The 23,447-nt window shown below is 40.2% G+C and overlaps 1 protein-coding gene across 2 annotated transcripts in view; it reads left to right on the plus strand.

Annotated features, from left to right (window-relative positions):
- Window positions 1-11,294, plus strand: part of CTPS2 (CTP synthase 2) — a 58,486-nt gene extending 47,192 nt beyond the window's left edge. Inside the window, exons 19-20 of one of the 2 annotated variants that reach the window (XM_031061227.1) lie at window positions 7,934-8,044; window positions 9,694-11,294. In XM_031061227.1, the coding sequence (XP_030917087.1) occupies window positions 7,934-8,003 (70 nt within the window). In that variant the 3' untranslated portion in view covers window positions 8,004-8,044; window positions 9,694-11,294. Of the gene's footprint in view, window positions 1-7,933; window positions 8,452-9,693 lie in introns of those variants that run through there. The other variant, XM_031061226.1, reaches the window with a different exon arrangement.
- The last annotated feature ends 12,153 nt before the right edge of the window (window positions 11,295-23,447 follow it).

Genomic DNA, 23,447 nt, shown 5'->3' on the forward strand with positions numbered 1-23,447 from the left:
AGATTTGCTAGAGGATCAAGCAATGAAGTGAAATTTGTACCTAGTTGTACTTGAATAATGGTAACAACAACAAAGAAAGCACTGATTTTATTTTGCAGTAGCTAAATAATAAATACTATCTTTCAGAGACAGGCCTGAAATAAAACAGTTGGGATACCTTTACACTTAGAGAAGGATTTGGATCTAGGTCAGGATTTGGATCATGGTTCAGCCAAAATTCTGTCCTTGGTCTCTTGGACACAGAGGCTTTGGTTTATTGAATGTACCAATGTTGTTTTAGCCAGGGTTAACTAATTCTTGTTTATTTCAATGATATTAATAACAGTTAAAATTTCATTATAATAGCAATAATAAAGAAATCAGAGCAGAGCCTTGGGCACAGTAACAAAAAAATTTAAAAAATAATCATAAAATGACTGAATAATAACATTGAACAGATCCAACTCTGGCATGTTGGCTTTTCCTCTAAACAAGACACCAAACATTAATTCTGTGCTTTGGACTTTTTTTTTTTACCCTGAGTCTTGTGTTCTATTAAAATAAGATCTGTTTGTTAAGAGAGAAATTGAAATTTTATTCAAGTTTGAGTAGTAATGGGAAAACAGCTAAGTCAGACTAGACCAATCTGTTTTGGTTCCATATTCCTTTACAGGTATCAGTTTTTATTCACTCTGCCTGGTTGTGCAGTGATGTACATACAAAGAGAATGAATTTCTGATCTACAAACCAGAGCTTGATTGAAACACTCCTGTTACCTTAGCCTGTTATTATTAGAAGCAGCCATAATGTTAGCTACTTTTTAAAAGATGTGCTGGTGAAATACACAGATCAAATTTTTGTGGTGCCTGGCAAGGCAGAGTCTTCCATCACAGTGATCTTCAGCCTTACCCTCTTGGTGGGCACTCTGGCTCACACTTCATGGGTCCCAATATCCTTTCTTACACTGCTTTGTCCCATAAGTAACCCTATTTGTTTCTCTGAGATAAAGAAAAATTACTTTTTTTTAATGAGGGATCTGCATGTGTCCTGCTAATTTACATCCCTTAGTGTTATAACAACTGTGCTGTCTAACCCTGACCTAAAGTTTCAGCCATTACTGAATTTGCCCCACTTAGACTTATTTGAATTAATCATTCAAAACGTATACCCAACTCTTTTTCTTCATGTTCATGGAATACCTGAAGAAAAATCTTACCAAATCTTAAACATTTAGCAAAGACAAAAATCCACACTCCAAAACTTAGTCTATAAAATTGCAGATTTTGCTATTTACCTAGTTACGCAGCAATCAAACAATACCCCTATGTCTTGAGAAAGATCACTGGAGTAGGATGGCATTTCGAGGCTAAAAGAGGAAGATTTTGTATTGAAGAATGTTCAGGAGGGAATTGCAGTGTTAGTTATAGCACACACACTCATATTAACATACCCAGCTGCTGAGTGGAAAGATTTCCAATGTAAACCTTTAAACCCCAGAATGCTGGTGATGTCATTGAGCTGTAAAGCTAAGGCATGTTCTAGCAAGGCTGAAGGAAATCTGAGGAGAGGATTTTCTGCACACCTCATCCAGCACCACCCACCTGAGTTTTAGTTGTGCTGTGGACTAGAGCAAAGTAAGCTGGCAGAGAATTTGTGGAGACCAGCAAGCTGAGCAGATTACCAAAGCAAGGCTACCATAAACACTAAAGAGAGAGTGAATGATGAAGTCCTGAGACAAAAGGAAATGGGTATTTCAGCATGAGAGTCTTAACAGGAAACTATTACTCCAGAACATTTAATAGCCCCATAATTAGGGTGTGATTTTAGAATATTTGACACCTGGACAGAAGCCCTAGCTTGTAAGCAAAGCTAATAATAAGTTCAAGGATGCATTACAACTTCTGGGAGAGTGCCCTAAATAAATGAAAGTGAATAAACTCTCTCTTAAATTTTTTTAAGGCCTAGTCTGGTACAGACATAGGCCCACATAGGATGAGCATACCTAGTTTGAGACTGGAATGCATCCTCTGGGGAAAATTTAGTTCGTAGAAATATCAGTGTATACCAAGAGACAGTCAAGAACTGCCCAAAGGATCAGGGTAGCTCAGTGATTAATTGTTACTTATTTACCTGAAGTACTAGTTGGGCTCCAAAGTTGCCTTTGTGGTTTCAGCCTCTTGTGCTTTATGGCATGAGGGCCCAACCATCAAAGCCCTGCACTTCATTTCCTTGTGAATGGCTTTAGATCATGACCTTTTCCAAACCTTTCCATGGAAATACTGAAGTCAACATTTCATGTAGAAGTGAGGAATGTGGTGGGAGACTGTCAGTTTATATTTTCATTTTCAAGGACAGAGAAAACCAGAACTACACAAGACTCAAAAGTGTACAATACCTACAAATATGCTGCTTTAAAAGAGAAAACAAAGGGTTTTAATATGAAACTAGTGGATGAAGAGGGGAGCTTCACATGTAATGTTGTTGGCTTTTACTGAGACTTAGGTAGTTTCATTTGAAAAAATTAATAAAAACTGACTTGTCTTTGGAAACAGTATAATATGGATTGCAAAATCACTAGTGTACAATAAAGCCATGTTTCTTGTTTTGTTTTGGTTTGGTTTTTTCCCTTTATCCAGTTTAGCATCAGCAGGCTTTATTTCTTCTTTGTCTGCAACCAGCACCTTTATTAATGGCCTGCAAGAGTTAGCCCGAGTGCATTAATTATATTTGCAAATAATGTCATTTGAATAAGAGCTGAAAGCACTATTCAGAACAAAGAAGTAACAAAAAAATATGTAGGGAATTTAGTAATCTCTGCTGAATATAATGACATCTTTGGAGGAAGAAGATAAGAAGCTAAAGGTAAATAATTTACACACAAATATCCAGTACAAGGGAGGAAATGTAGGAAATGAGAGGTGTTCCTAGGTGAGTAAGTGTAGGCAGCACTGACTACTGCCAAAACAAAGCTTTCCAAAGCATTAGTGAATATGCTAATGTGAAGTACCAATCCAATGCCATCTAGTCACAGAGTACTCTTGAGTTCTTGGAAAAAATATTAATGAAAGATGACCTATGAGCTGTGTTCAGAGACAAAGAACAAAAGTGGCCAGAGAACAGAAGGAATGGTGCATTAAATGAAACACCAAAAACCTCAGAAAATTTGCCCATATGGTGCTTACTGCATTAGCATGGTCCAGCTCTCTCTCAGACCAGCTGTGGAGGAAAGCACCTATGAACAGGACAGAAACCAGCCTGTGTGAGCTGTTCTGGTGCCTGATGTCCCCTGTACGTTGTCCCCAGTCGAGAACACATTTGGCACAGCGTCCTGCTTCTGCTATTGGCTGGATCCAGACATGTGATTTGATGGAAATGGGATTTGAATATTGTCAGGAGAGCAGCAGAGAGGGGCTGCTCCACAAAAGATGAGACTCCAGGAGCCAGGGGTGGGAGCTGTCCTGGTGGGGATGGTGTCCTCAGTCAGTACCACACTTGCCACAGAAGGCAAGTGCTCTGGCTCCAGTGACCTTCCAGGGATGCAGGTCCCAGGTGGGGATGGTTGGGACAGCAAAGAACCTGCTACCCTCAGAGCTCTTACAGAAAACTACAGAAAAGTTTTAAAGAAAATCCTTTCTTAACTATACTGGCACTTAATAATAGCTAGTTATGTCAGTTAACTTTGTCATTTAAATGTTAGATGTTTAGGGTTAAAACCCTTCTGAGCTAGTGATCTCAAGTCTTTGTCTGTAGTTGTTAAGTGAAAATGCACTTTAAGGAACCAAATAGCTCATTATAACTGTTCTGTGGGTCAGTTATGCATTACACACTGCCAGAGCCTATTTCTCTCCAGTGATTGTAGGGAGCTGCTGGTGCCTGTCCCAGATGAAGATTTTATTCTAGGCTCAGTTGTGTGAGGGCAGGGGGCTCACAGGTCAGAACTGGGGAGTTTTGGGTTTGTGCTGAGGGATTCCCAAATGAAATGGTGTTTTATGGAGGCATAGGGTTGTATCATGATGACCATCATTTTAAATGATCATGACTTTAAAAGATAGATAAAATTTTTATGACTGTAAATTATATCTGTGATTTTTATGACCATATAATAATCATAAAAACATGTACCAAGAATATGGGTGACTGCAATTATAACCATTTCACAATCAAATATTCATTTATTCAAAATAATGTTTTAATGACACAATAATTTTAATAATTCAGCTTTTTTTGTGGGGAAATAAATTATAATAATTTGCAGATTTCGTTTTGCTGAGTCCTCAAAAGCTAAACAACTTAAACAATTGCAGCCTGTACTAAATTTATCTATACTTCATGTATCTTTAATTTGCACTGAGGAAGAAATGCACTTAGCTTGGCACCTTGCAGGGTATAGCATTACTGTAGTAATTATTTTAATTCCTTATGTTTCTGGAAAAGGAGTTTTTTGTCAATTGTACATTAAAAATGAATGCAAGAAAAGCTTCCCTGAAACTGCTGCTTTGTTTCTAAAGAATGTTGATCTGGATTTTCCAAGTGAAAACCAAAAAATTCACAGAGTACCCATTTTACTAGAGTGAAGTGACCAAAATTCTTCATCTGAAGTGACTGACTATATCCAGTGACACTGCATTGAGTTTTGTTATGGTTTTTTTCCTTGGCCACCACTTTATACTTGAGATTTCACAAAAACAAATAAACAAACACAAATAAACAAACCAACAAAACCTGCTGGGGTTAAGTCTTAGATCTGGTGGCCTCAGATCTACTCAGTAACTCTTTGTTGGAGTCCGCTGTTGTAAGAATTGTTACAAATAAGATGAAGTGGGTGTCGGGCTCCTGCACAAGATAATTACTGATTATAATTACTGATTAATTTGAACACAGACTGAGAGAAAACTTGCTGAAGCAAATGTAAGCATATTTTTTCAGTGATTGGCTCAGTGTGAAAAAGAATTTAATTAAAGAAAGCTGGGCTTATTTGATTTCTCACCACTACCATTTTCACAGCCAGCAGATTTAAGTAAGGTTACTGAATATTACCAACTGTGAGCACAAAGCATCCATTTGGGTTTTGTGTTTAATATCTGTGTACAGCTCATTGTAATTTGGAACAAAGTACTCATTTATTCCAAAGAGAAAAGATGCCTTGCTTCTGGTTAACGCCACCTACAGTTTTCCTTCAGATTACACGTTACTATGTTTGACATCAGAGTAAATCTCAGAAACCTGACACCAGTGCTGGTTTGAAGCTGTAACACTAATGTGTAGATATGCCAAGTTTCATGAGTCCCTGTTTGCTTTCAAGTCCACTGGCAGCCTAACTCTTGAAGTTCAAGCTTCCTTGAGGCCCAAGTTGTTACTTTTAAAATGATGCCACAGGTTCTGGGGATGCTTAGACAAATCATTCAAGCAGCTGAAACTGAGAGGCTGACAGCTACCTGAGTCTGAAGCCTAAGGGCTGATCCTTACCTGGGTATTTCTCCTGCCTTTCTTGCCCTGTGACCTGCTTGTGAGACATCAAACTGACTTTCACCCCGTAGAGCAGTCCTAAAGTAGGGGAGACTTTGAGGTGCTACTGCAGAAGTCAAGAATTTGATGATGTCAGCCCTTCTCTGGGCTTTGGTGTCAAATCTTGTACTGAAATTGGGCAGTGTGGGAATAGGAACAAAATTGTCATCAGCTGAGTTGTTTTAGCCTCTGCAGTGGTGGCCAGGTGAGCCTCAGCTTTGGCAAACTGAAAACAGGCTCAAGAAGTTTGGGTGGTAAGTCAGTGAAATCACAGAAGCATCCACTTCTGTGGGTAAATCCCTCTAAAAGAGATTTGTCACAGAGTGGGGGAGGACCTGTGAGGAGAGTGCTGGGTGGGGATCAGCACCTGACTGCCTCTAGGAGATGAAGCTGGGCAGTTGTCCACTCACCCCATTGGTTGGTCAGCACTTCTACTTAAGCATCTGACTCCCATACTGTGTTGTTTACAGAGCTCTGGCATGGTTTTGGGCTGGGATTGCCACTGGGCAGCAGAGCTAATTAAAAAAAATTAAGTTCTCTGAAGACTTCGGACTTAAATCATGGCTGTCATAAGACTGTGCAGTTCTCTACAATCAGTTTTACTCTCTGTTCTGTGGACAGTATTTGCTATTTTGCTGTGATGTGAAAATGCAAAACTGTTTTAATAATACTGAATTTTTGTTCCATGTTTCCATGGGTACTCTCAGAAAAAAGTAAGTACAACGTTGGTGATGTTGTGTTTGTCTGTGTGCATCTGGCATGCTTGATCATACTGTTAACAACACTTTCCTCACTTGAGCTGTGTAATTGATCACCAGCTGATGAAATGATCCAACTGAGCATTTCACACTAGCCTGATGTGGCACACCATTTATAAGAGCCACATCATCAAGTGTGTGTGTCACACAGACAAGGGCAGAATGCTGTAGACAAAGTCTTAATGTTAGGACAGCCAGAATATCTATGCTGTTTTACACAAATTTGGTACAGTGACTTGCTGTAACTGTAGGAAACTTTCCTAACAGAGGTAGAAATTGAATGAGGTGACTGTTGGTGCCATTCCTCCTGTCCCACTCTGTTTGTCTGGTTTTTTACCTATTCTTTCTGTAGTTTTCTTTTTCTCTCAAAGAAGAGAGGGTGAAATTCAGGCTACAAAGCAGTGCTCAGTAGCAAGCAGCAGAGTAGCTGAGTGCAGTTTGTTCACTGTTCCACAGTGCAGTCTCATCAAAGATCTCCAGCTGCAGGGCTGCATGGCTCCCTTGAAGCAGTGCCCAGCAGGCAGTCGCTGATAAGGCTCTGGCACTGATAAGGCAGTCATTGATAAGGCTCTGTCTGGGTGGGCCATGTGCTCCATGTCTCAGTAGGAGATCATGCCCAGAGATGGGGAGCGCGACAGGAGTGGGGTCCTGTTGTCTGGAGGATGGAGGGATGTGGTAAAGGGGAGGTGTCACAGGACAGCTGTGCAGTCAGTGCCTGGCATGGAGTTGGCACCCAAGGCTGTCATGATCCCACACAAATGGGGTCTGAGATCCCCACTGTGCTGTGCTAACCATGGCCTGGGCTCTGGAGGGTCACAGGACTGACCACAATTATTGCTGCTCAAATGTGCTTATCTGTTCCCTGGGCTGCCTTTGCTGGCTTCTCATCTGGGGAAATCAAAATATCTGGAAAACAGACTGTAGAATGAAGTATAGTAGGGAGGGCTTGAGGCTGGAGGCACTTCTGAAGTGCACTTAAATTTAAGATAAACTTGGAGACCCAATAGACACTAACTGAAAATGTGGGTTTGGGGTACTTCTTTCTCTCAGTCACTATGGTGATTCCTGTTCTTCACTGTTTCCTTGTTCTTACCACTTAAAAAACAATCACTTGCATGGCAATATGGTCTCTGAAAACCAGTCTGCTTCTCTCAGGATACAACAAAAGGGGATAAAACCTCTAGAAAAACTGTCAGGATATTGCTTGGTGCAATGAAAATTATTTGTGTTCTTACTAAAAGAGCAAGAACTGTAATTTAAGTGTAGAATTGTGAGCTAATAAAGGTGTCTTAACTTTTTTTCTGTTAAAACAGTGATTTTCTTTACCATAAGGGAGAAATTCCTTTTATTTTAGCTCTGAATACCTGTTATTATCTATCTTATTATCCATGATCTTAGACAAACAGCACCAGCAAAATGCAGAATGAATGTACAGGAGTCAAGCAAAAAGAAATTGAATGTACTGTTTATCAGGTAGAGCATTATTTTGCATCAGGTCTTAAACTCCAGACTTCAGCCCATTTCTTTAGAGGAAGGTGTTCTAAAATAGCATGTTTTTAGCATGAGCCTAAAGAAGTTTTCTGGAAATGGGTTGCATTTGAGGAAAGTGTTGATCATGTGCATCATGGGTTGGAGGGCTTGAAATGAAATATTTGGTTTAGATCTTTCTGAATTCTTATTGGTTCCAACAGTGACAGCTACAGTGACCTAAGTGATGACAGCTCTCCAGAAAAAGAGTTTCCTTATTCTGACACAAGCTGAAATGATTGTATGTGAGCACAGAAATGGATGATGCTATTGAGGTAAACTGAAATGTTTTGATACTGCTTTATGACACTGATTTATTTTAGACTTAAAACAGGAAATAAAGTTAACCTAATTCTCCCATTTGTGTCAAGTCCCATCTGAGAGCTTATGTCTTCTTTCTTGTCTGTAGCATTTAATTGTTTTCCTCTTCTGCTGCTTAACTATGAAATTGAGATATTAAAGTCTGCTAGGTATTTTGGGTACATCTTTTATGTAGAATGCTGTACAAAACCAAGTTGTGTGTTTGAAGATATATTAAAAATGCATTTTTAAATTATATTTCATTTTTTTGTTTCTTCAGTTTACAATTTAGAATCACTTCAATTATGTTGTGTAGACATTATTTTTTATTTTGCCTTAATATTCACCTGTAATATCATCTGATGCATTGATTCCACAAAGACATCCCAGCATAAATACTTGTATTTAATCTGCAGAGTGATAGAGATACAAACAGGCTTTATCAAATTGTAGCTTTGTGTGCCATAGTTTTGCCAGAGTGATGTTGGATTTGTTGTTTATTCACATGTAAACATGATAGTCATAGATTTCCTTTTAGTTTGGAGGTTGTATTTCCTGTGAGACACCTGATCTCTGGGCTTGAAACTTGGTCTTACTTTATTTTTCCTGTGCAGATTCATCAGAGCTGGGGCTGGTATGAGTGTCTCATTCAGCTTCTCAGTATTTCTGAGCACTTCTGTGAGGAGGGCACAACTTTCCCCTCTGATTATGTCTCTCACATGGTGTTGACACTGAGCAGCTCTGCTGAGCAGACAATTAAGGCTACTTATGAGCAGCATTTCTGCCTGATGGTTCCTGATACAAGTAGTGGCATGAGATACTAGAAATTGGAGTTCAGTCCTTAGATGCATGGGTTTCTTCTGTGATTTTCAATTGAATTCTTTTTTGCTCTCCTGTACTACATGTTAAAGATAATGATCCCTTCCCAAATCATGGGAGCAAAGAACAGAATGTTAAGAGATTTAATGACCTGGTACATGTGCATACAGTACTGATGCCTGTCCTAAAATAGCCAAAAAATAAGTAGACAAGATGTTACTTTTCACTCTTGCCTGGATCCTTCCCATCTCCAAACATCACAATGGTTCTGTTTCTTGAGACCAACGCAAGGAACAGGACAGTCTCTCTGGAAAAGCCCTTGCTTTCCTCAATGGAATTTATGGATGGTAGTTCTCTGTTTACTGTTGCAGGTGACTTGTTCAGTGCTTGGATGAATGCACTTTTGTGATGTTTTTAAGTGGTTATCAATAGCCAAGCTGATTTTGTTTGAACGTGTCACTAGTGGATAACAATTTTTATTCAACAGGATTACTCTAGAAAAGATTAAATAACTAAATCCAGATATCAAAAAATAAGAAAAGCATTGGCTTTTTTTTTAATCTCATGGTTAATTCTACCCATTAATCAGAGCTGGATACACATGTAGATTATATTCAACTTTGTGGTTTCACTTTAGATAAAATGCATCTACTCATAGAATTTACATAGGACTACTTCGAAATGAGTCAACACATTTGAGTGAAAATTACATAAGCATGAAATAAACTGAGTTAAAGATGAATTTAAAAAAAAATTGATATTTTAAAATTTATTCTTCCTTCCTCTCCTTCTTTTTATGTTACAGAAAACTTGGGAACAGGACAATATTGAATAGAAGAAAGTAGAAGAGTAAGCTGCTTGCAGTTCTCATACTGTTTCTTCCTCTGCTATGTTCAATAATTCTCATTACAGATGACAGCTTTACTGTTCTGTAGCAAAAACTCCTCTGTGTAAATGCTGCTTCAAAAGTTACCGAACGATTGTGCACCTTAGCTGTTAATCATTATTATCTTGTCCTATATTTCAGAGTGATCTCAGGTGAATATGTATCAATTCACTAGTTCACAGCTTTCTTGATTTGAAGAAAGATTTGACTGGTTTCAGTTTGCCTTGGAACAGGAAGAATAAATGCATTAGCTCTTGGGAATGAGGCAGGGAATGTACTAAAGCATTTAAGAGAAAATTGTCTTTCTCTTGAGCAATAGAAAACCATTTCAGGTTTTTTTCCTATTAAGTTTGTATATATATTTTTATTACTTTTTTTGCTGTTCAATATGTACAAATGAAAAATGGTTGCTGTATCTCAGCTCTATGTGATTATAGTAATTAATGTTGGATGCAAGTTTTTTCACTTTGCTTTTATAAGCAATTTGATTTCACATAAATTCATTTGCTCTATTTCTCCTGGAAGTCTGATAATGCTGAACATAATTCTGACCTACAAAATTACAGAAGTGATATTAGAAGGTGGTTTCATATTTGTATTTTGTAAGAGAGAAAGTAAATACATTCATACATTAAACTCCAATTTTAACACTTTTGTGAAAGTTGTAGAAAACCCGGTCATAAACCTGGGGTGTTATCTGGGCTCCAGCTGTGCCACACTCAGTTAGTTGCAGTAAATAAGTGTGAAGCAAATTAAGTAAAGTTCACCTTTGTTTTCCTGTATCCTGTGACCACTCCATCATCGTAGCACTTACTCCCAAATAGAATGGAATGATGTGTTTTAATTTAGAAATCACAAGTTATTTCACTGCATCACAGCTCAGGCAGCCCTGCAAAGCCAGGGCTGGAGCCTGAACCACTGGGACAGAAGAGGAAGGTGAGAGGTGCTGCTCTGGGTGTAAGGCAGCATTAAGGTGTAAGGGGTGTAAGGATCCCAGTAGCACTGGGGCATCATCAATGATGGTTGTTTATTCACCTGTCACAGAGGGTGAATCTGAGCTATGTAACTGATGGGCTCCAGATTCTTGGGGCACGCTATCCTATAAAGAAAAATTCTGAATTTTGAGAACTGGGTTTCATTTTGGTTTTGGGTAAAGTGTCTTCTTTAATTCATCAAAAGTCAATATCTACACAAAAATAAGAAGCACCATGTTCCTTATTACAGCTTTGTAAAACAGCAAGTTTGAGGGCTGTGCATTGCTCTAGAAAATCTCAGGTTACACATCAAATTTGTCTTTTCACTAAAAGAAGCTTTAATGGTAATGAAACATAAAATGTATTTTTATGGCTGCACCTTTCCTAAAGTAGTTTGTGAATATGTGCCTTAGAAATGCTGACAGCAGAATTGGTGTCACTGTGTGTGTTCCCCAATGAGAGCCACTGGCCACTGCTTTGTGAAAAGTGAAGAATTTCCTAAGATTGTCTGTAATGTGCAAATGTATTTTCAAAACATTTTCAATAAATTGTATTATTTGGAAGTGTTTGGGTACCTGCTAAAGAATCACAGTGCCAATTGTGAACTGTGGTGTTAAAGAAAGAATTTATCATTTAATCATGAAGCTGTGCTTGCTTGTAAAGAAGGGGAGCAGCATCCAAGTTTGGATGGGACTGCAGGGTAGGTATTGCACTTCACTGATTCTGTGGACAGAGATGGATCTTACTGAGTGTCTGCAGTCCAGTGTTGCATCTCAGCAGTGTGGGTTCCTGTTTTACTGTCAGCTTTACAGGTGAGCTCCTTTAGCACCTGCCTAATATATTTAATGCGTACTACCCCAAAGCTGAGATTGCTTCCCCTTATTTAACTGATTGGAGACATAACCTGCATGTGCTAGTGGGTAATGCCTGCAGAGGTTGGGTCTAGTGAGGAGGATTTGCTTGACCGAAGAGACTGTTCATTATCAGGGAGTTCTTGTGGGAGGGTGGACCAGATGCTACATTAGTTTGCTGTTTTTCTGAAGCCATAATAATATCAGACAGAGTGTGATTCTTGATTCAGAGTAGTACCAAAAAAAGCTTACTTGAACTGAGATTCATGGGACTGGCATACTACTTCTGAAATCCTCTAGAGGCATCTAAGCCCTGGCTTTCCTGGAAGTTTTGAGCAGTATCTTAAAAGTAGAGGTTGAGTTTTCTGCAAGAACCTGTGTAAGCAGGAGTTGCAGCCTAAAGCTGAAGGAAGTTTTCAGGAGAGAAAAGGCAGATTGTCAACAATCATAAGGGCAGGGTCTTGCTGCGCAAAATGATGTGGAGGATGTTAAGGGAGAGTCAAGTGTAACAGCAACAAATGACTTACCAAACTGAGCTAACCTCCTCAGGACAGCTGTTGCAGCTGCCATGGCAATGCAAATGAAAGTTCCTCCCCGAACTCTGTGTGTATCAATGACAGAAGGGAGTGTGATTACAGCCTAGAGGACTTCTGAGCTGGCAGCAAAGCTGGATCAGCACAAGGGAACAGGGGCTGTGGAAACCTATGCGGGACTGGCTGAAGCTCATTTCCCACAACTTTGCTGTCTGCATACATGAGGTGAGCAAAATCTGCTGGAAAAGGGAGTGAGGTGGAGCAGGGGCAATCAGAATAACATTGCCCTTGGGAGAACTTGTGGCCTCTTCCAACATGCTGCAGAAGCTCACTCACTCAGCTTGACAGAGAAGTAGACAAATGATACAGTTCTTTCTGTACCTAGGACCGAATAACACCTCATCCTTGCACACAAGTAGAAGGAGGCTTCTTCCCTGGGACATCTGCATGGGAGCTGTGGTGTATTTCTGTGCCTCAGCATTTTATCCCATACAGTGCTCAGTTTTTCCCTGCTTGCAAAGTGAATTGGTAGCTGTTAGCTCTGTGTTAACTTCCAGACAAACTCTTTCTCTTATCACTTCACCCTGTCCTCACTGTTGACATGGTTGGTACTTTGTTCAGGAATTTCTCACGTTTTCTCAGGTAGCAGCCTTTGTATTTTTGATGACAATGAACTTAGTATCTCAGATATTTCTCTCTTTATTGGGTACTGCCTAGATTTTTCAGGTATTCAGTTGTGTCTGAATTGGTAACTAGCATGATGTAACAAGGTGAAATGAATTGAGAGCTCACCTACTATAATTGCATTTAAAAAGTCTGCATATGTTCTACTATGCAGCAGGCTTATATTTGTATAGATGCCCTAAAATGGCTCAGAATATTTACATCAGTGTCTATTACATGGCCAAAGAAAATATCTATGTTGTCTCACTTGAAAATTCCCTCTGAATAGCAATTCCAGAAGTGCTGAGTTTCCAGTCTCTGGTTGATTGTTTTGATTTTATCTGTAAACATTTTTTAAACTTTTTTTTTAATGTGAATCAACTTTTCATGGAACACAGAAGTGGACCAGTTCTATTGTTCTTTATTCATATAAAAGTAAGTAACTCATCTTGAGTACTGTCTGGTTTCTTGCTCTCTAAAATACCTCAGGGATTGCAGGATTTAACATCCTGTTGTGACCTAGCTGACCTACTGCTGGAATAAACTCTATTAAAATGTCTTTCATCTTGTAAAAATTGTGTACTTTAATCTTTAGACTTTGATGATTTGTTTGTATATGGAATATTTTCCCTGCTTGTAGCATTCTAATTAATTTGAAGAAATTGGTTGCCTTATTGGACTTCTGGTAACCTGCTCTCACAAATTTGGATCAGAGCCTAGAAAACCAGTTTTTCCTGAAGTGTGGACAACATTCTGTATTTCAGGAATGCTCCTGGAAAGGTAAGGCTATTTTCTCCACTTCTGTGGACTCTCAGTTAATAATTTAAGAAAAGTTGGGAGATCCTAGTGAAGTTCACAGTAGCATCCTTTGGATAGCCTAAGGACCAACCCAAATCTTGGATTAAAGCATAATCCAAGACTCTGCATATTTAAAGGAGCAGTTAGGATAGTCTGCTGGGAGTTTATGCATAACATATCCTCATCCAGTAGCAGCTTCAATAATCCCTGATTTCACAGAGTCAATCTGAGCAATAAAAATATGACCTCAAGTGTCTTTTCATTTGAATATCGTTTGTGCTACCTTTGGAACATGGTCCTCATTGCCTAAATACAGATTTGCAATTTGGAGAAATAGTGCAGTTTTGGAGCAAACCTTCTCACTACACGTGATTGAATTCCCACAGCAGCTGTTGTGCATCAGACCTCAGATCCTGTTCAGGAAATAAAATTCAAAGATTCATTCCAAAACCTGGTGTAATTCAGTTCTGGACCCACCCAGGGAAGAACACTGCCACAGAATGCCTCTCTATGGGTGTTGTATTCACCTTCCTATCAGCCTCATGGTTGTTGTGGTTTTGTTGTTGTTGGTGGTGGTTTTTGTTTGGTTTTTGTTTGTTTGTTTGTATTTTTTATTGTTGAAAGCTTCCTCAAGGCTCCACACAGGCACCATGCTCTGAGTTGCTGGGGATATGTTCTCACAGAAACCAGGCAGCACAGTACTGGATTCACCTGACTTGGTCCTCTTTGAGCTTGGTAAGTGTCCTACTTGAGTGATGGGGCACTGCAAAATACAGCATCACAGGCAGTCCTTTGGGCCTTGTGGGCCATGCTTGTATCAGCACCTGCACTGCTAAATATTGATGCCTATGTGTGAGCTACTCACCACAGGCTCCTTTTGTCCTCAGTAGACAAACCAGGAACTTTTCAGTCAGCCTTAGCAGATCAGATGAATTACCTGTGGGTATTGTTTCCTTCTTGGCATGAACCTTAAAAAAGAGTCTGACCCAAATGGCTAAGATACATAGATTTGGTCAGATGATTCTATTCCTGATAGGTGTAGGCACTGAACTGGGAATCAGTTACTACTTGTTGTCATCATATTGCAAACATTCCATACCTTCTCAGTGATTTCTCATGTGCAGCTCCTCACAAAGCAACCAGACCCCACCTCTCTCCTCAGCCAGCTAACCCACGCTTTTGTAGCACTTGTCTTCTTATTGGACACAGCTGTGGCCTATTAAGGGCAGGCCTGTTCCTAATCTTTGGTGATTAGTACAGCTGCAACTCCTCAGGTGTGCGATTACCTTCTGCACTATTTTCTTACATTCGATCCCTCCACAACTACCATCTACTCCTAGTTACTAATCAGCTAGATACATCTAGCTGATTAGTAACAATGGTTTTTGGGGGCTCAGTTGAGCAGTCTCACCCCCAGGCAGGCTGAACTTCCCCAGAATACAAAATTAATTCTTCTCTTGGGCCTCAAACCCATTTTTGTGTTAGTCAAACCCTTGAACGTAGCAACCCTTCCTTGTTGAAGCCCAGACAGGGGCCTGTCCCCGTGTGTCCCCAGTGTGGGTGCTTGGGTAAACATCTCTGTCTCCCTTGCTGGGACAAGCTCCACACAAGGCACAGCAGCAGCAGAATCTGTCATCATGAGCTATCATGTAGTGCCTCCCTCCCTGGAAAAATAACAATCCCTTTCCCAGGGCACTCCCCCAGCACGCAGGAGACATGACCAGTTTCCTCCTGAGTTTCAGAAGCAGCCAGGCCCCCTCTCCTCTGGGGGCTGCCCACTCCTTCAGGTCAAAGCCAGTTCTCAGTGCCAATGTTCATGGTTCTCATAATACCAGGGCCATCTGCCTCCACTGGCCTGTGTTGGAAAAACAGCAAGGATATGATTCTGCAGGTGAAGCAACAAGAGGTTTCCTGAGAGGGAGGAAAGGAGAGCACCTGAGCCCATGTCTTTAGACTGTGTATGAATTGTAAATAGATATTGAACAGAAGACAGAAGCTGTCATTGGAAAAGGAGCCAGAGCACAGGACTCCCCTTTCTTAAACCAGTGCCATTAAAAAGAGGCTTTCTGGTTTTGGGCAAGTCAGTCTTGAACCCTTTTCTCTGGGGTGGCGCACCATAAAATTAACCTGGAAAACAAATGAGCCAGTATGGGTGGACTAGTGGCCCCTAGGAGAAAAGTAAATGAGTGTTCTGAAACATTTAGTGAAAGAACAATTGCAGAAAGACCACATTAATCCAACAAACAGTCCCTGGAATCCTCCAGTGTTCATTATTCACAAGAAAACTTCCAATTGGAGATTACTTTGTGACCTTAGAAGAATTAACGAGGTCATCAAGGAAATGGGACCACTCCAACTTGGACATCCCTCTCTTTCAATGATCCCAAGAGAGTGGCCACTTCTAATCATTGATTTCATCCAGAGGATGCTCCTTGATTTTCCTTTTCAGTTGCAAGTACCAACAGACAGGAGCCTTTACAAAGATACCACTGAGTAGTTCTTCCAAAGGGACTAAAAAACTTGCCCACTGTCTGAACAGGAAGGAGTGACAGCACCTTCTCTGTTTTTTCTCCCCTATGGATGGAAGTTGTTGCATAATTGCTTCGTCCATCCAGTTATTGTCCCTGCTGGCTTGTAAGAGCCTGTGCCAGTTGTGCTGCTGCTAGTGCCAGCCTCAGGCACAGGCTTATTATCTTTTCCTCTGCTGGATATGCTACTCATCATCCGTGCTACCCAGGATTTTAATTTATTTTATCCCAAAAAGGGATAGAAGGAAGCCTGTACACATAAAATAAACCGTTCTCAGCATAGTTCCAATGCCTGGAAGAACTTGAACTCTTCTTAACATACCTGCCTAATAATATGCCTTGGTTGAGTCTCTAGGTTTGAGAAATTGAAAAGGCATCTAAAATTTTGAACAGTCCAAACATTGACTTCTAAGGCTTGTGGCTGGCTAATGTACTTCCCCTGTGTTTAGTCTTGGGAGCATAATGTGCCATTTTTACAAAGTGCTAATGTATAGTTGAGTTTGAAGCAGGTTAACAATTTAAAGATTGTTCTGTGTATGTTATCTTACAGCCAAACTTTATGGAAACTTACTGGGATATCACTCTCGGGAGTATCTCCTTTCAGTTTTACATGAGCTTTAAGAAAGAAAGGTTTTGACCAGCAAAGATTTCTTTCCAACTCACTGAAGATACAGAGCTCTCCCGGCTACACAAAGTCAGGTAGCAGCATAATACTGTGAGCAGGAGAGAATCAGACCTCCTGAGGGGCAGGATCTAGGAGATTTGCTACTCACATAGCTAAGTGAATTAGGGATGAGTCTATAAATGTAATGATCTGATCTTTACTCAGGGTAATGCAGCTCTGACATTGCTGGGGAACAGAGACATGATTGCTTATTAATTTGAGAAGTGTGTAAAGAACCCCTGGGATTGTTTTATTTGAGAATTTTGACAGAAAGCTTACTAGGGTGGGTCAGAGGATTCACACAAAGGTCATGCTTGTGTGCTTTTTATATTGTTGCAGTGCTGCAAATGTAAAAGTTCAACCAAGGTCATAGCTTAAAATATGACTGTATAAAGTAAAAATCTAGGTACAAATTAAAATGTGCCAGTGGCAGTCCTCTGAAACTGCTTTTCCCAAGATGATTTGTTCAACATCTGTTGGTCGTCTCATTGTGTGAGAATATGTGAGTGTGAAAAAGATAAAAGACCCTTACCCAGTCTGTTTGTTTTGGTCTTTAACGGTATGGAGTCTTAATTTACAAGGCTGCTTATTTATGTCATTTTTGTTTCTACTATACAGGCTTAAAAAATTCTGGTAATATTTGCTGTAGTGTTCAGGAGCATGAACTTGACAAAAGAATGAGTTTCTGCTGCTATCTGAAGGAATACCCTTGGCTTTGCTGACTTTTTGCACATGGGTTAACACTTTGACTGTGAAGTTAGAGGAGAAGCAAACTTGATGGCAGATGTAACTGTTTTCATGAAATGGAAATACTTATTTAGAAGTGTTTTGACAAGCTTTTGGGTCATCTGAAGGAGAGTTTCTGTACTTGAAATTTAGTTTGTTGTTCCTAGTAATATATCTTGATCTAATAAAAACACAACTTCGCCCCAAAAATCCCTATCCCTCTGCAGAGCCTTCCTGTTCTCTAGCAGATCAACACTCCCTCCTGCACAGCTTGGTGTCATCTACAAACTGACTGAGGGTGCACTTGATTTCCTCATCTAGATCATTGATAGGGCTATTAAATAGGACTAATAATGAGCCTTGAGGGACCCCAATGGTGACCAGCCACCAGCTGGATTTTTTTCATTCACCCCCACTCCCTGGGCCCAGCCATCAGCCAGTTCTTAACCCAGTGAAGAGAGAGAGCAGCCTGGGCTGCCAGCTGCTCCAGAAGAATGCTGTGAGAGATGTGGCAAAGGGTTTGCTGAGCTCCAGGTAGGCACATCCACAGCCAGGCAGGTCGCCTGGTCATAAAAGGAGGTCAGGTTGGTCAAGCAGGACCAGCTTGCCTTTCCTAAATGCTGGCTGTGCTGGCTGGGCCTGATCCCTGGCTGAGCTGTGTGTGCCACATCATGGCACTCAAGATGAGCAGCTCCATCACCTCTCCTGGCACTGAGGACAGGCTGACAGGCCTGTACTTCCCTGGATCCCATCTGTCCCCAGAGACCTGTGAGCATCTAAGTGGTACAGCAGGTCACTAACTACTCCTCTGGACGGCAGGGTGTCTATTCTGCTCCCCATCCTTGTCTACCAGCTCACAGGGCCAGTTGCCTGGAGGATAACCTGTGTTTCTGTTGAAGACTGAGACAAAGAAGGCATTTTCCAGCCTTTCCATCTCAGTCCTTTTCTCACCCTTGGTTGCAATGTTCACCTCCACATCTAACAAAAGATGCAGATTTTCCTTAGCCTTCCTTTTGTTGTTAATGCATTTATAAACCCACTTTTTTATTATCTTTCACAGCAGTGGCCAGATTGAGTTCTAGCTGAGCTTTTGCCTTTCTAATTCTCTCTCTACATGACCTAATGACATCCTTGTACTCTTCCTGAATTGCCTGCACTTCTTCCAAATACCATAAACTCTCTTTTTTCCCCCTGAGTTCAAGGGAAAGCTTCCTGTCTAGCCAGACTGGTTTTCCTCACTGGTTTATTGTTTGGCACATAGGGATGAGCTGTTCCTGTGCCATCAAGATTTCCTCATTTAAAGTATGTCCAGCCTCCATGGAGCCCCAAGCGCTGTTTTCCAAGGGACTCTCTGAACCAGTGTCCTGAACAGCCCAAAGTCCACCCTCTAGAAAGCTAAGGCAGAGGTTTTGGTCCCATTCCTTACTTCCAGCTTCAGGTGCCCAAAGGCAACATTTGGCCTTATCCCTTCAGCTAAGCTGAAAATGGCAGGAAAAATTTATGCTGCAGTGGCATTAAAACTTAATTGCTTTAAAGGTAAATTACCACAAAGGACCTTCTACTGCCAATTTAAAATTAGAGATTTTTATATTACAGTGAATCTGTAACACAGGACTGAGGTGCTGCCACAGGATAACCATTTTAGATGCCTGAATTACTAATTATTTAATAAGGCATTTATTTATTAAGAATTTAATTCCAGAACATAACCCAGAATTTCCCCTCCCCTTCTGAGATGAAATATCACTATTTGCTTCCTAATTTCAATTTCTTCTACTAAATAAAAGGTCTTATTGCAAGTGAGCTTTTTAAAAAATGATGTGTGCTGGTCATTTTCTTAGGTAGCTAGCAGCTTCTGGAAACTCTCCTTTTCTTTTCTTTTTAGTATAGTATAATAGATGTATATATCATAACATAATAAATCAAGCCTTCTGATCATGGAGCCCATCTTGTCTCTTCCTTCACCCCGAAAATCTTGTGACCAACCGTCGACAGGTCATATTCTTTGTGGGGAAATTTCTTATTAGGGGGAACCTAGTACATTTTTGCTTTCCCACAGTCTGGTTGTCTTTACTACCCGCTGGCGATTTTGATATTTATTTGTAGGAGAATCCAGTCTGAAAGTAAAATATATGATTCTGCTCTTTTATATGCTGTTTTCTTTAGTCATCTAGAAATGGGCAATATAATGACACATTCTTCTGAATTTCCATTTGATTTCAGTCACTGCCTCTAAGCAACATATTTTGGCTTCATTTTATTTCCCGCAGTCAAGGAGACTAGAATCTCATTTTTGCTTAATTGAAATAAAAGTGCCATGGAAACTGTGAAAAGGCATTCCCTACATGTAAAATCCTAGCCTAGCTGAATTCAAACACTGGCTAAACCTACTCCACAGTTGCCTTGGTCTACTTCTAGTGTAATTTTCATTAAACACAGGGTCTATACTGAATCTCCTTCCCATGCTACCAACGGCGACTCTGCAGCTGAGGTGTTGTTTTAATTTGTGCCCAGTGCTCTAGACAGCTGTGGAAGATGTGTGCTTTGGAGCACATGAAATGCCCTTCTAAAGCCCTGTTTATTTAAACTCTCATTGCCATCAGAGATGAGGGGTGAGCCCCAGAGCAGTTGCCTGTGATTCAGGCCAGAAATGCTCCTGCCAAGGCTTGCTTTGGTAGCAGGGTAGCCAATGCACTTGCCCAACTCTCTGGTGTCCTTTGGCAGTAATAACTACCTTTTACCTAGGTATTTCTAACCTATTTCCACGAAGTTTGGAGGAATTAAACATTTCTGACACACATGTTTCTTTGTTGCACTTGTTTGAAAATTTCCTGGAAGCTGTGAGAACTGACAGACTGAGGAAGGGATAGGGAAAAATGCTGCAGTCTCAGAAATAATTTTTTTCTTATGAAAACAGGACAAAAACTATCATAATAATTGTATTTTCTTCCAGATCTCTTACTACAATCACAGCCTTATGGCATGTCAATGTGACAGAGCTCTTACCATAAAGACCCTATAATCTGTTTTAAAAAGACAGACAGTAGAGATGAGCAATTCTGTAGTGTTTAATATATCACTTTAGAAAAAAATTATGGTTTTGAATTGGAGTCCAGAAGCAGTCTACTGTCATGTCATGTATGCTTATAATCATTTCCACTTAGTGCAGATTTGAAAATCCAAATATTGAATTTGGTTACATGTAACATATTTGGGGGAAAAGAATATTAAAAAAAAATTTCAAGTGCTAGTCTAGCCTATGTAAAACTATGTCCCAAAGGCCAAATTACACTATAATGTTACTTAACAATGCAATGAGCTGTAAAATAGGCAATTTTCATGCAGCTGAGCCCTCAAGCTTATTTTTCCTTCTAAGGCACTGCTTTCTTACTGTGGAAAGAAACAAGTGAATAATATACATTGCCTTTTTTAATGTTCATTATGCTACTATCATATTTGAACAGGGAGGACAATGAGATAATCTAAATGATATAGATCACTTGTTTTCTTCCCTAATAGGAAAGATAATGAATGGCTTTGTTTTGATGGTTTTATTGCCTGCAAGATAATGAAATAGCCCAGCATGGATTTCATTAGACTTTCTCTAGTCTCACTATGATAGACCCATTAAGAAGCCAGATCTCCTCTTTGATATAAGTGGAACCAGATATTACAAAGATTTTAGCACACTATGAATATCTGGGCATGAGTCTCACCAAAGCTGGTGGGTCTGTAGATCAAGGCTGGCTTTGGCCAGGAGAGACGCAGAAGCACTAATGCAATTTATCACAGTGAAATAGCTCATGGTGACAAAAGTATGAGGCTAAGAGAGCTTTGGCATTTAAACTTTGTCATTATTCACAGGGCTCAGGGTCAGAGAGCATGTGCTGCTTAAATATCCAAATCCTTGCTCTTGTTTCATCTGGTGGCTTTCACGGGTGGGGCACAGAGCTCACAGCCTGTCCTGTCACCAGCAAACCAGTCCTATGCAGAGAGCCAAGCATCTGAGCATCGAGACAGCTGCAAGGAAGGACTCCTTATGGCATTAACTGGGGAGCATTTCAGCCACCTGGGGTTGGAAAAAGAAGGTTTTAATGTCCTTCAAACAGCCATATTGTCTGTATTCTCATCCCAAGGATGAAAGGAAGAGACTAGGACTAGAGGGAACAGAGACAGATGAGCTCCATGAGATTCTTTTCTGCTAAAGCTTTATGTTCTTGTAAAGAACAGCTGCATTATTTTATTTCTACAAGGATGGCAACAAATGTGTATTGGAATAAGACCAGGAAGACACATCGTATGAAAGCAAAAATAATCCCTATTTGATTCTTACATGAATAGGAAATATTTTGGAGATGGAAGTAAGATAAACCAGAGGGTAAGGTTATGCAGTGACTTAAAAAACTTGTCAATTTTTTGTATTTTTCTTCTCTTTCTTTTTCTTTCTTTTTTTTTTTTTTTTTTGACAATTGTTCATTAGGAAAAAGCCTGACTCTGTTCTAAGGTTTAATGTATGCCTTTTGGATGGAAGGGATCAGGAACCACAGGAGGCCACACAGAGATGAGCAGCAGTAACTAGAATAAAAGGAGATGAAAGCTGAGAAGAATTGGAAGGCATCAAGTTAATGGGCTGTGCTGCAGCGGATGTTTTATCATTTCTTTCTTTTCTTCTTGTGATCTCTGCAACAGATAATTACTAGTTCCCATCAGTGATTATTTTCTTGTATCAAAGTGTTGTAACAATGCTCCAAATAAAAAAATTGCCAGCAAATCTAAACTGACCTAGTGTAGGAAAAAGAGTTATTGACACTGCTTGCTGTAGTTTCCTTAAGGAGACTCTTACACTCCCTAAAGCCAGGTGGGCCTGCCTGGGAAGAAAATCACAGGTGTGATGCCTGCCTGGGCTTTTATCTCCTGAGATTCCCTCTTTGCCATGGAACAACTCATGTGAGGGGCTCTCAGCCAGGCTTGACCACTGCACTACTGACATCATTAAATGCTGCAATTTGAGATGAAGAGAGGAAAGTGGGTTTCTGTTCTCCCTCCCTCTCCTTACACTTGTCTGAAATGGGATTAGTCCTTTGCTACATCTGAAACCACAGCAGCAGTTTTCTAAAGGTGGTTGTGGAACAGTCCTTGCACCATGGCTTTTCCCCAGGATATGAGTCAGCCAAAAAGCTGCCCTGAAAAAAATCAGGTCATCTGATAGCTAGCATAGATTGAAACAAGATTGCAGGCTTTCAACCTATTTTGTGAAGAGTGAATTGAGATTCTCAGCATTAAGTGTGCCTCCAGGTGTTTTGTGGCTCCTTTCCCACCAGTGCAGACAGGGAAGCTGAAGGGAGGTGGTGCAGTACTGGCAATGCCTGTCTTCGTGACTGCTATGGACGAGGAGCAGACACATCAGGGGCTCTGTCTGATGAAGCAAAATAGCAGGACTGCCAGGTTGGACTGCTGGCTGAGCTTCTCATCAGTCGCAGCTCTGCATGTCTGATTCAATATTGTACAATGACATCTGCTTTTTAAGAACAATAAAGCTAAATTATTTTGAGATTAAACTAAGAGAGTTGCCTGTCTGTGTGCTGCATTCTAATGCTTTCCCTGTGTCTGGCCTTCTTGTCCATGCAAATTTATGTCACTTTTTTACAAAGCGTGACTTAATGTTTGAATTGCTTTTGCTGGGGTTTTTTTTCATGCATTTCAGGATTCAGATTCACAGGAGAGGAGACACAGGAGATAAGCTGGCCTTGTCCCATAACAGGTAGATATTAGAGGGAAACCTAGTATGAATAAGGACTGGAGATCATTTTGTTCACCTCTCAGTGTTTGTATGCCACTCAAAATTTCCAAATGTTTGACAACTACTGAAATACAGCAGCATCTGTTGTGTTTTCCTCATATCTCTCTCTCTCTCTCTCTGTTTTTTTTTTTTTTTT

The sequence above is a fragment of the Geospiza fortis genome, unplaced genomic scaffold (assembly GCF_000277835.1).
Source record: "Geospiza fortis unplaced genomic scaffold, GeoFor_1.0 scaffold285, whole genome shotgun sequence".
NCBI lineage: Eukaryota > Metazoa > Chordata > Aves > Passeriformes > Thraupidae > Geospiza > Geospiza fortis.